Consider the following 12,889-nt stretch of genomic DNA (forward strand, 5'->3'; position numbering starts at 1 on the left):
CTCTAGCTCTCTTGCCCAGAGTCCTGCGCAAGCTCAGAATGGAGGGCGTCGGGTCATTCTCATTGCTCCAGACTGGCCCAGGTGAGCTTGGTACCCAGACCTGCTCCATCTGTCCGTAGAGGTGCCGTGGCATCTCCCGGACCGTTCAGACCTTCTCTCACAAGGTCCGTTTTTCCACCTGAATTCTGCGGCTCTCAGATTGACGGCGTGGCTCTTGAGTCCTGGATCTTGATGACTTCTGGTATCTCTCCTGAAGTCATCTCCACTATGACTCGGGCTCGGAAGTATTCCTTGGCCAAAATCTATCACAGGACCTGGAGAATTTTCCTGTCCTGGTTTCGCTCTTCCGGCCATGCTTCTTGGCCTTTTTCCTTGCCGACCCTTTTGTCTTTTCTGCAGTCAGTCTGCAGCTAGGACTATCCCTCAATTCCCTCAAGGGACAGGTCTCGGCTCTGTCAGTGTTGTGCCAGCGGCGTATCGCTCGGCTGGCTCAGGTGCGCTCCTTCATGCAGGACGCAACTCACAGCATTCCGCCTTACCGGCGGCCCTTGGATCCCTGGGACCTTAATCTGGTCCTCACGGCTTTCCAGAAACCCCCCTTTGAGCCTATTAGGGAGGTTTCTTTGTCTCGTCTTTCACAGAAAGTGGTCTTTCTAGTGGCCATAACTTCCCTCAGGAGAGTCTCTGATTTGACTGCGCTCTCTTCGGAGTCACCTTTTTTGGTTTTTCATCAAGACAAGGTGGTTCTCCGTCCGACTCCGGACTTTCTCCCTAAGGTGGTTTCTCCTTTCCACCTTAACCAGGACATTTCCCTGCCTTCCTTTTGTCCGGCTCCTGTTCATCGCTTTGAAAAAGCGTTGCATACTCTGGATCTGGTGCGGGCGCTCTGGATCTGTGTTTCGCACCGCTGTTGTTAGGCGGCGCACCTCTCTTTTTGTGCTGACCACAGGTCGGCGTGAGGGCCTCTCGGTTTCTAAGCCGACCCTAGCTCGTTGACTAGGTCGGCCATTTCCGATGCCTACCAGTGTACTCAAGTGCCTCCCCCACCGGGGATCAAGGCACACTCGACCAGAGCTGTCGGTGCCTCTTGGTTTCTCAGGCACCAGGCTACGGCTCAGCAGGTCGGTCAGGCTGCCACTTGGGCTAGTCTGCATACCTTTTCGAAGCACTACCAAGTGCATGCTCATGCTTCAGCAGATGCGAGCTTGGGCAGACGCATCCTTCAGGCGGCTGTCGCCCATTTGTGAAGTAAGGCTCCGCCTACTTCTCAGTTTTTCTGTTTATTCCCACCCATGGACTGCTTTGAGACGTCCCATGGTCTGGGTCTCCCATAGGAACGATGAAGAAAAAGAGAATTTTGTTTACTTACCGTAAATTCTTTTTCTTATAGTTCCGACATGGGAGACCCAGCACCCTCCCTGTTGCCTGTTGGCAGTTCTTGTTCCGTGTGTTTTCACCGGCTGTTGTTGTAGACAGAGTAAAACCCGGAATAACCGAAACCTCTGTCTCTACTTGTGGGTGGCTACTCTCCTTCAGCTTTTGCACTAAACTGGCTATATTTGGTTATCCAGGGGGTGTATATGCTCGGAGGGAGGAGCTACACTTTTTAGTGTAGTACTTTGTGTGTCCTTCGGAGGCAGAAGCTACACACCCATGGTCTGGGTCTCCCATTACGGAACTATAAGAAAAAGAATTTATGGTAAGTAAACAAAATTCTCTTTTTTTCTTTTTGTTTTTTTTTTTATACCTGTGGATTTTCCGCTGCGGAATTAATGTGCACATCACTTCTTTTTTGCAGGTCCCTGCGTTTTTTGCCATAGATGATGGTAAAAACCTGCAGGGACCAGCCTGCGGCAAAACTGCATGCGCTGGATTCTTTAAGAGGGTGCTGATTTTCCTTGAGAGTCAATTCTAGAGCGCACATGGCCTTAGCCTTTTAGTGGCAGTAACTATTCCCCCACAGTCTGTGTCTCCCAGTGACCCGAACGAGAACAGTTAAGCTTGCTAGTGGATAGACAATATTGGAGGACATACGGTAATAATCCAGACGGTAAAAATGCAAGTATTGCAAAGTAACACTATAATTCATCCATTAACAATGCTACGGAGATTCGCGGAGTTCACTGGTTAATCAAAAATGTCATTTTTGCTTTTAGTCTAGTTTTTTTTTTTTTTTTTTTTTTTTTTTTTTATAATTGCACTTGGAACGAAGGTCACACACACAACGGAGGCCCCCACTATCTAAACCAACCCTTGTCTTCTGGTGCACCAAATTTGGGTGATCACTTTGGTGCTTCTGGAGACTCTTCTAATTTTCAATGTAGTCTATTTTCTTTTTTTTTTTTTTCTGTTTTGTAATTTTGAAGCACGTTGTCACATTCAACCTTCATCTGACACCGAAGTGTGGCTTTGCAGAAAGGGGGGGAAGGGGGTGTGCGCGACTTTTTTGTAAACCACACTCCGTTATCAAATGATGTGCAAAAAACTAAACCTGTCCAAGAAGTAGAAATCTGCGGCAGACACCATCCAGTATTCCAAAGTGCTTTATTTCATCATAAAGTGCAGTAAAAGTAGCGGGGAGAGAGCCGGGTGCAGGCCCCCTTATGGACGACGGCCGTTTCACACTGGACCCGTTGAAGCACAAGGAAGTGCGAAACGGCAGTCGTCCATAGGGGGCCTACACCCGGCTCTCTCCCCGCTACTTTTGACTGCACTTTATGATGGAATAAAGCAATTTGAAATACTGGATGGTGTCTGCCGCAGATTTCTACTTCTTGGACATCTGTTTGGATCTTCTTTCCTTGTCTGCGTGCATCCATTACCATTGTTTCCACAAGGAGGACTGAAGCTGACCTATAATTTCGGTGACAAGGTATTGCACGGTTTCATGCAGAAACCGCTACTGCATATTTATATTTGCAAAAAACTAAACACTTGCACCATTTTTCGTCCCTTATTGAGCCAGAATACTTGTTCATTCTCCTGCTTTTTTTGTCCCATCAGCGTCTCCTGCTCCAGGATCTGCACGACACGCACCTGTGTAACACGCTGCTGGTGGCCGAGAGCGAGGAGGACATCTGGAAGAATGAGAGTCCCTACACATCGTACCGGCCGAGGGCGCTGACTACAGAAGGTGAGGACTAGTATATACGAATAAGCCCCCCGGACTCCCAACTACTCCTCCGTCCACCCACAGATGTATATAAATTAAATGGTGTCCGTGAATGGAAGTGTCCTCATCTATATCATGGTCTTCCTTCCACAGCTGCTGGTCTGTTACATTGGGTTTGTATAGGTTAATCTTTAAGATTAGTGGCAGTGCAACCTCCAAGCCATACAAAATAGAGATGGCAGCCAATTCTGCACTTGTTCCACTTGGAAATGTTTTGATCCTCACAATCCTCTTCATCAAACATCAGTACATTGATAATCACCAGGTCAAAGACCATAAAGTTCTGTCTCCACAGTGGAACGCAATCCTCAGCTGTGTTAGGCCTTATTCAGACTTCAGTGATTTTCTCATACACAAACTGATCCATTTTTCATCCTTGTTTGGTCCATGTGTCATGTATTTGTCAGTGAGTTTCTTCTATGAAAAAAAAAAAAAATTTAAAGGCTTCTCCTACCTAATAAATGGGCGGCAGACAGTTGCACATTGATGGCACAAATGTGCTGATCGTGATTTTCATAGTCCCATTTACTAATATTTTGGTGGCTTCTATCCATTACTTGGATCAAGAAAAAGGAATTAAAATATCAGTGGTAAAAATGAAACTCTTTCTGGATTGATGGATGCCGTACAGTAGCTCGGGAAAGCTGAGTGACAACCACAGGGAAAACTGAAATAAAAGCCATATTGGTTGTCACCCAGTGGTTATTTTGTGTCTTTTAATGATCTATTCACATTTGTCGTTGCAGACTTTCCCGGGGATGAGAGTTACCAGCCTCGCGATTATCTTGCTGCCACCATGCAGTTTATACCGGGGCATTTTGCCTGTGACATGGTGTGGAGCACAGTGATTCACATCCACCCCCGGCTGAAGATGGGACCCAACATGGGGGTGTCCAGAGGTCAGTGTCTGCTCCCCTCTGATCTGAGCCCGTGAATCCCATGTGATGGAGGGGAGGCTTATTCTGTATCTATTGTCTTGTGTACCGGCAGCCATCCAGTCCCTGCGCTCCGTGCTCAACGCCTTCTCTGTCGTCAACCGCAAGAACATGTTCGTGTATCAAGAGCGCGCCACCAAATCCGTCTTCTACCTCCGGTGCGTGCGGCTGAAAGAAGTGGCATGATTGTAGAATCTGATATATATCTTATAAAAAGAAAAATACAGTAATTGTAGAATAAGACGCACCGGATTACAAGAATCACCCAAATTTGGAGAAAAAAAAAAATATGTGGTCCGTATTATAATCCATTGGTGTCTTACCAGGGAGGGGGGCTGGCAGCGGAGTGGGAGTCACAGGAGGCAGGGGCGATACTGGAGTAGGGCGATGCTGCCAGTGGTACAGAGTGGGGCCCAGATACTCACTGTGGAGTTGCTTTGTGCGACACGGCTCTGCCCTGTGCGAGGCTGCTCTGCTCGGCACGGCTCTGCCCTGTGCGGGGCTGCTCGGCTCTGTTAGGCGGGCGGTGAGTCATGGGCCATTCTGAAGATGTCGGTGGTGAGGGCTTCCTCAAACAATGGTGGTCGGAGTCAGCACATGCGCAGATGAGAACTTGAGCTGAGAGCTCTATTTGCACTCGCACCGACTCTGGGCGCCATTATCTGATTAAGCCCTCACTGCCAACCTCTTCAGAATGGCCCATAACTCACCGCCCGCCGCAGAGAGCTGCAGCACACCGCATAGTATTGCCCCTGCCTTCTTTGACCCCTCTCCACCACACCCCAGTAAGCTACATTCAGATTTTAAGACTCGCCCCTCATTTCTTCATCGTTCCTATGGGAGACCCAGACCATGGGTGTATAGCTTCTGCCTCCGGAGGACACACAAAGTACTACACTAAAAAGTGTAGCTCCTCCCTCCGAGCATATACACCCCCTGGATAACCAAATATAGCCAGTTCAATGCTTTGTGTTCAGGAGGCACACATCCACACATGCATTCTCATCTGATTTTGATTTTTGGAAAGAGTTTGAAGAAAAGCGGGTCCAAGCCTGGACTCCCGGCATGTCCCTTCTCACCCCACTGTGTCGGCGGTGTTGTTAAGGTTGATTTCAGGGCTGGAGCCTTACATGCCACGCTCCTTCACCATCCCTCGGGCTCTGGCTTGAAGTGGGAGCCAGCACGGTTCTCCCTGCTTTGCAGGAGACCGGTCTCCATCCGCAGCCCTTTCAGGATCCTGCCGGACGGAGCACTCATCCCTCAGGGACCTGGCCCTGCGTCGCACAAGCTAAGTATCTGAGACGTTATTATCCGGGGGTCCCTTGTACTTTGTTGGGGAGAGTGTGCTGTGTATGTATTCTGACATTTCCGGCCGGTTCTCTGGTTTTCACCAGAGAACCGCGCCGATGGTGCCTGCGCGCCGGCCGCATCGTTAAATTTAGACCCCGGCTTCGCCTGAGGCCTAGTTTCGTTTTCACTGCCCCTGCATGCCAATCATGCAGAGGGACAGTGCGGCTCCGCCCAGCGGCCGTTCGGCTCAGGAGAGGGACACTCCTCTCTGAGGAAATGTTTCCCTCCCCTGTATATCTCCTTGGCCCTCGGGATCCCGCTCTTAGAGTAGGCCCCGCCCCCTCTCCTCGCTCCGGCTTGGGCAGAAGCGCCATTTATCAGCGTTCTTATGTCAGCACAGCGATCGGCGCTGGCTGCAGTATCTCTCTGGGGGTCCGGGCTGTGGGATCTGGAGGGCACAGAGAGGGGTTGGCAGAATGTCAGACGGTATGGCAAGCCACAACCTCCGGTTGTGGACCTGCTTATATTATATACTCTGCTTATATACTCTGCTGGGGGTCATTCTGACTCAGAGCCCCCACTTCAGCAGCATGTCTCACACGAGCAGCAAGGCTGCAAGGCTGTACTCACTATGCACTGCATGTAGGCTCCTACTGCCTGTACCGAGCACATAACCACATTGTGATGCCTGCTGTAACATGGTGCCTCAGCCTGGAGTCTCCTCCCCAGTGGTTCTTCCGGCTGCTCCGGCTCCGGTGGCTGAACCCCCGGCTTGGGCAGAATCCTTCTCTCCATGGGACAGCTGTCCCGGACTCTGCTGAGCATGCATCAGCCCCCTTCTCAGGGCGCTTCTGCTGCTACGGCTCGCTCAGCAAAGCTCACAGAGGATTCTCCATCTGGTCTCAGACCCCGTCCTCCTAAAAGGAGACGCAGGGTCCCCTTTCCTTCCTCGTCCCGCGGCTCTGATTCAGGAGCTGACTCGCAGGACGAGGAGGATGCCTTTACTGGGGGCTCGGACGCTACCTCCATGTACCCCATTGATCTGCCCGAAAGTGACGCAGATGCTAGTGATTTGATTGCGTCCATTAATTCTGTACTGGACTTCAATCCGCCTGTATCAGAGGAGCAACCCTCTCTGGCAAGAAAGCACCAGTTTACCTTGCCCAAGAGAACAAGGAGTGTGTTCCTTAACCACTCCAGTTTTCAGGCCACTGTGACCAAGCCTAGGGCCTGTCCTGACAGACGCTGCCCAAAGCGTGGTTCTGATGACCGTTTTCCATTTCCACCAGAGGTGGTCAAGGAGTGGGCTCATTCACCAAAGGTAGACCCTCCGGTGTCTAGACTCTCAGCCTGGACAGTTGTATTAGTGGCTGATGACACCTCTCTTAAGGATTCCCTGGCGGGAAGAGTAACTGACCGCCAGGTTGACCTTCTGGCCAAATCTGTATCTGAGGCGGCAGGGGTCTCGTTCTCCCCATCTTTGCAGCAGTGTGGGCTCTCATAGCCATCTCTGCTTCTCTAGAGGAGATGCATTCCCTCACCAGGGACTCTATGCCCGAAATGGTTGCCTTAACTTCCAGGCTTCAGCCTTTTCATCCTATGCCATGTCTGCCATGCTGGAGACTGTCACCGCACTGCGGTGGCTTCGGCTAATTCTCTCGCTATGCGCAGGATCTTGTGGCTTCGAGAGTGGAAGGCAGATGCTTCTTCAATGAAGTACCTTGCTGGGCTCCCATTTGCTGGGCCCAGGCTGTTCGGTGAACAACTGGATGAAATTATTCAGGAAGCTACTGGCGGGAAGAGTACTTCCATGCCACAAACAAAACCAGGAAACCTGTCCAGGGCAGGATCCAGTCGAGGTTTCGTTCCTTTCGTTCCTCCAACTGGTCATCCTCTAAGCCCTCGGCCTCGTCCACTAACTCAGCCAAGGACCAAAAACCCATCTGACGCACGAAGCCGCCTCCTCAGAGCAGGAGCTGCTGCCACTAAGGCAGCCTCCTCTTGACTATCTGGCCACGCCAGCAACGTCCTTGGTCGGTGGCAGGCTCTCCCGCTTTGGCGACGTGTGGTTTCAACACGTCTTCGATCAGTGGGTGCGGGATATCACCTCCCACGGCTACAGGATAGAATTCTATCCAGCCCGCCAAACAGATTTTTTCTGTCAACTCCCCCCTGCTCCAAGGCCGCTGCCTTCTCACAGGCCGTGGCACCCTTGCAGGCCAACGGAGTAATTGTACCGGTTCCCACCTGGGAACGGTTCAGAGGTTTCTACTCAAATCTCTTCCTAGTCCCCGAAAGGGACGGTTCCTTCCGGCCTATCCTGGATCTCAAGCTTCTCAAAAAGCATGTTCAGGTGCGGCATTTTCGCATGGAGTCTCTGCGATCAGTCATTGCCTCAATGACCCAAGGAGATTTCCTAGCATCCTCGACATCAGAGATGCCTACCTGCATGTGCCAATTGCAGTTTCACACCAGCGTTGGCTACGTTTTTCAATCGGAGAGGAACATTTCCAATTCGTGGCTCTTCCCTTCGGGTTAGCCACGGCCCCTCGAGTATTCACCAAGGTCATGGCAGCAGTGGTTGCGGTTCTGCACCTCCGGGGGTTGGCAGTAATCCCTTTTCCTGGACGGCCTTCTAGTCAAGGCTTCATCCAGTGCAGACTGTCAGCGGAGTGCCTCGCTCACTCTCGCCACTCTAGTCCAATTTAGGTGGCTTGTCCTTTTCCCAAGTCCACTCTGACTCCGACCCAGAAGCTCATGTTCCTAGGGATGCAATTCGAGACTCTGCCGGCACTGGTGAAGCTGCCCTTAGTCAAACAGCAGTCCCTCCACTGGCGGTGCGCCCTTTGCTGAGGCCCTGCCGTCATTCCATCAGGCACCTAATGCAGGTGCTGGGTCAGATGGTGGCGTCAATGGAAGCGGTTCCTTTGCCCAGTTCCATCTGCGTCCTCTGCAGCTGGACATTATCCGCTGTTGGGACAAGCGACCTTGCTCCTTGCACAGGTTAGTGGCTCTGTCGCCACAGACCAGGGGCTCCCTTCAGTGGTGGCTTCGGCCCCTCTCTCTTCAGGGACGCTCCTTCCTGGCCCCGTCCTGGGTGATCCTCACCACGGATGCCAGTCTATCCGGCTGGGGAGCAGTATATCTCCACCACAGAGCGCAGGGCACTTGGACCCCGTCCGAATCAGCCCTCTCGATCAATGTGCTGGGAATCAGAGCTGTGCTTCTAGCTCTCTTAGCCTTTCACCACCTATTGGCGGGCAAGCACATTCGAGTCCGGTCAGACAACGCGACAGCGGTTGCCTACATCAACTGCCAGGGCGGGACACTCGGCCGCCTGGCAATGTTGGAGGTTCAACGCATCCTTCAGTGGACGGAGGACTCCAAGTCCACCATATCAGCAGTCCACATCCCAGGCGTGGAAAACTGGGAGGCAGATTATCTCAGCCGTCAAACCGTGGACAGCGGCGAGTGGGCTCTGCATTCGGCAGTGGTTCGGTCACTCTGCCGCAAGGGGGGCACTCCGGAAGTGGATCTTCGCTCCCACGATCCTCAGGCCTTTGCAGCGGACGCGCTGGTTCAAGATTTGTCCCAGTTTCGTCTGTCTTACGTGTTTCCCTCTCTAGCTCTTGCTCAGAGTCCTGCGCAAGCTCAGAATGGAGGGCGTCGGGTCATTCTCATTGCTCCAGACTGGCCCAGGCGAGCTTGGTACCCAGACCTGCTCCATCTGTCCGTAGAGGTGCCGTGGCATCTCCCAGACCGTTCAGACCTTCTCTCACAAGGTCCGTTTTTCCGCCTGAATTCTGCGGCTCTCAGATTGACGGCGTGGCTCTTGAGTCCTGGATCTTGACGAATTCTGGTATCTCTCATGAAGTCATCTCCACTAAGATTTTGGCCAAGGAATACTTCCGAGCCAGAGTCAATCACAGGACCTGGAGAATTTTCCTGTCCTGGTGTCGCTCTTCCGGCCATGCTTCTTGGCCTTTTTCCTTGCCGACCCTTCTGTCCTTTCTGCAGTCCGTCTGCAGCTAGGACTATCCCTCAATTCCCTCAAGGGACAGGTCTCGGCTCTGTCAGTGTTGTGCCAGCGGCTTATCGCTCGGCTGGCTCAGGTGCGCTCCTTCATGCAGGACGCATCTCACAGCATTCCGCCTTACCGGCGGCCCTTGGCTCCCTGGGACCTTAATCTGGTCCTCACGGCTTTCCAGAAACCCCCCTTTGAGCCTCTTAGGGAGGTTTCTTTGTCTCGTCTTTCACAGAAAGTGGTCTTTCTAGTGGCCATAACTTCCCTCAGGAGAGTCTCTGATTTGACTGCGCTCTCTTCGGAGTCACCTTTTTTGGTTTTTCATCAAGAAAAGGTGGTTCTCCGTCCGACTCCGGACTTTCTCCCTAAGGTGGTTTCTCCTTTCCACCTTAACCAGGACATTTCCCTGCCTTCCTTTTGTCCGGCTCCTGTTGATCGCTTTGAAAAAGCGTTGCATACTCTGGATCTGGTGCGGGCGCTCCGGATCTATGTGTTTCGCACCGCTGTTGTTAGGCGGCGCACCTCTCTTTTTGTGCTGACCACAGGTCGGCGTGAGGGCCTCTCGGTTTCTAAGCTGACCCTAGCTCGTTGGATTAGGTCGGCCATTTCCGATGCCTACCAGTGTACTCAGGTGCCTCCCCTGCCGGGGATCAAGGCACACTCGACCAGAGCTGTCGGTGCCTCTTGGTTTCTCAGGCACCAGGCTACGGCTCAGCAGGTCGGTCACGCTGCCACTTGGGCTAGTCTGCATACCTTTTCGAAGCACTACCAAGTGCATGCTCATGCTTCGGCAGATGCGAGCTTGGGCAGACGCATCCTTCAGGCGGCTGTCGCCCATTTGTGAAGTAAGGCTCCGCCTACTTCTCAGTTTTTCTGTTTATTCCCACCCATGGACTGCTTTGAGACGTCCCATGGTCTGGGTCTCCCATAGGAACGATGAAGAAAAAGAGAATTTTGTTTACTTACCGTAAATTCTTTTTCTTATAGTTCCGTAATGGGAGACCCAGCACCCTCCCTGTTGCCTTTTGGCAGTTTCTTGCTCCGCGTGTTATCACCGGCTGTTGTTGTAGACAGAGGCTCCGGTTGTTCCGGTTCTTGCTCTATCTCTACTTGTGGGTGGCTACTCTCCTTCAGCTTTTGCATTAAACTGGCTATATTTGGTTATCCGGGGAGTGTATATGCTCGGAGGGAGGAGCTACACTTTTTAGTGTAGTACTTTGTGTGTCCTCCGGAGGCAGAAGCTATACACCCATGGTCTGGGTCTCCCATTACGGAACTATAAGAAAAAGAATTTACGGTAAGTAAACAAAATTCTTTTTCCAAATTTTTGGGAGGAAAAGTGCGTCTTATAATCCGAAAAATACAGTATACTTGGGTTGTTTTATATGCCAGATCAACTACTTTATTATATCCAGTTGCCTCCATTTCTTTATTCTCGTCCCTATCTGCTGTATCTCCTTATTACTATATCATAAGCATTTTGTATATTAATATACCTATAATTGTTTGTGCTTACATTTCCTTTTCTTACTGTTGTCATAGATCACTTTCTCCCAAATGCCACTGACCCTTTCTCCTATGTCTCAGGCTCTCCGAGACGTCTGGCAATGGCCGTCTATGGGACCTGGACGTGACCCAGCCGATGTTGTCTCGCTCTTTGGCGCTGTCTCGCAGCCAAGAACCAATTTTCACTGAGGATATGACGGTGAGGCTCCAACATAGCAAAGCCGAAACTGGAGGTCCAATCTGCTAGGGTTTTTTTAAATTTCTCACGCTCGTCTAATTTTCCAGGGCAGCCGCTTATCTCTGGAGCTGCCGTCTTCTCGGAGTACAGACTCTACCAGGCCTGTGGGACAGATGGATAAGCACATTCTCCTCCTGGTCCATGGCGTCGGAGAAGCCGGTGAGACCAAGCTTAGATACGTCTCTGGAGAATGGGGGTCAATGGGTTAACTGGTCATTAAGTCGAATAAATCTTGTTTCTATTTTTCATATTTCTTTGTCGCTCCATTGGGAGACCCAGACAATTGGGTGTATAGCTTCTGCCTCCGGAGGCCACACAAAGTATTACACTTAAAAAAGTGTAACCCCTCCCCTCTGCCTATACACCCTCCCGTGGATCACGGGCTCCTCAGTTTTATGCTTTGTGTGGAAGGAGGCACACATCCACTCATGCATTCCCATACTCTCTGAGTCTCTTTCTCAATCCATTGCACTGTCTATGGACAAATGGTCTTCTAAGCTGCTTGAGGCTTTGCAGTCCAGACCGGACCTTTCACAGGCCCCGGCCCCTGTTAGCTCGTCGCCTCCAGGCCCCTCTCGGTCCGCGCCGCAGCACGCTCCCAGGTTGGCCCCTCGGTCTCAGGCGGAGGACTCCTGCCCGGACCACAGTCCTAGACCGGCTAAGCGGGCTCGCTGGGACTCTTCCCCGACTTCCTCTCGCTGCTCGGGATCCCAGCTTGAGGACTCTCTGGAGGACGAGGCAGACGTCGCAGCTCAGGGCTCTGACCCTGACGTCGCCCTTAACCTTGATACACCTGAGGGGGACGCCTTAGTAAATGATCTTAGCTCGTCCATCAACCAGGTGTTGGATCTCTCTCCCCCGCCTCCTCCTGTAGAGGAGTCGGCGTCTCAGCAGGAGAAACACCAGTTTCGGTTCCCCAAACGTACGCGCAATACGTTTTTTGATCACTCTAACTTCAGAGATGCTGTCCAGAAGCCCAGAGCGGTCCCGGACAAGCGCTTTGCTAAACGCCTCACTGACACGCGTTACCCCTTCCCATCTGAAGTCGTTAAGGGTTGGGCTCACTGTCCCAAGGTGGATCCCCCAGTCTCCAGATTGGCGGCTAGGTCCGTGGTGTCTGTTGCATATGGCTCATCCCTGAAGGATGCCACTGACAGACAGAGCTCCTGGTGAAGTCCATCTATGAGGCCACGGGCGCGTCTTTTGCCCCGGCCTTTGCAGCCGTGTGGGCACTCCAAGCAATCTCTGCTTGTCTGACTGAGATTAATGCTGTCACACGTAATTCTGCTCCGCAAGTTGCGTCTTTGACCTCTCAGGCGTCTGCCTTTTCGTCCTACGCCATGAACGCCGTCCTGGACTCCGCTAGCCGTACGGCGGTAGCATCTGCTAACTCCGTGGCAGTCCGCAGGGCCATGTGGCTGCGCGAATGGAAGGCAGACTCTGCTTCCAAGAGGTTCTTAACCGGTTTGCCGTTTTCTGGCGACCGTTTGTTTGGCGAACGATTGGATGAGATTATTAAGGAATCCAAAGGAAAGGATTCCTCCTTACCCCAGGCCAAACCTAAGAGACCTCAACAGAGAAAAATCCAATCGAGATTTCGGTCCTTTCGTCCCTCCGCCAAGTCCCAATCCTCTTCGTCCAACAGGCCGGAGAAAGGCCAGAGGAACTCCTATGCGTGGCGATCCAAGTCACGCACGCAAAAGGCCGCAGGAGGCACTGCCTCC

The 12,889-nt window shown here is 52.0% G+C and overlaps 1 protein-coding gene across 2 annotated transcripts in view; it reads left to right on the top strand.

The window, feature by feature from the left end:
- Window positions 1-12,889, top strand: part of SZT2 (SZT2 subunit of KICSTOR complex) — a 230,787-nt gene that overhangs the window by 145,820 nt on the left and 72,078 nt on the right. For both annotated transcript variants that reach the window (XM_075320448.1, XM_075320449.1), the window contains 5 exons: window positions 3,004-3,133; window positions 3,919-4,071; window positions 4,163-4,265; window positions 11,009-11,126; window positions 11,213-11,324. In XM_075320448.1, coding sequence (XP_075176563.1) covers window positions 3,004-3,133; window positions 3,919-4,071; window positions 4,163-4,265; window positions 11,009-11,126; window positions 11,213-11,324 — 616 coding nt within the window. The remainder of the gene's footprint in view (window positions 1-3,003; window positions 3,134-3,918; window positions 4,072-4,162; window positions 4,266-11,008; window positions 11,127-11,212; window positions 11,325-12,889) is intronic.

This window comes from Anomaloglossus baeobatrachus, chromosome 8, assembly GCF_048569485.1.
Source record: "Anomaloglossus baeobatrachus isolate aAnoBae1 chromosome 8, aAnoBae1.hap1, whole genome shotgun sequence".
NCBI classification, from domain to species: Eukaryota; Metazoa; Chordata; class Amphibia; order Anura; family Aromobatidae; genus Anomaloglossus; species Anomaloglossus baeobatrachus.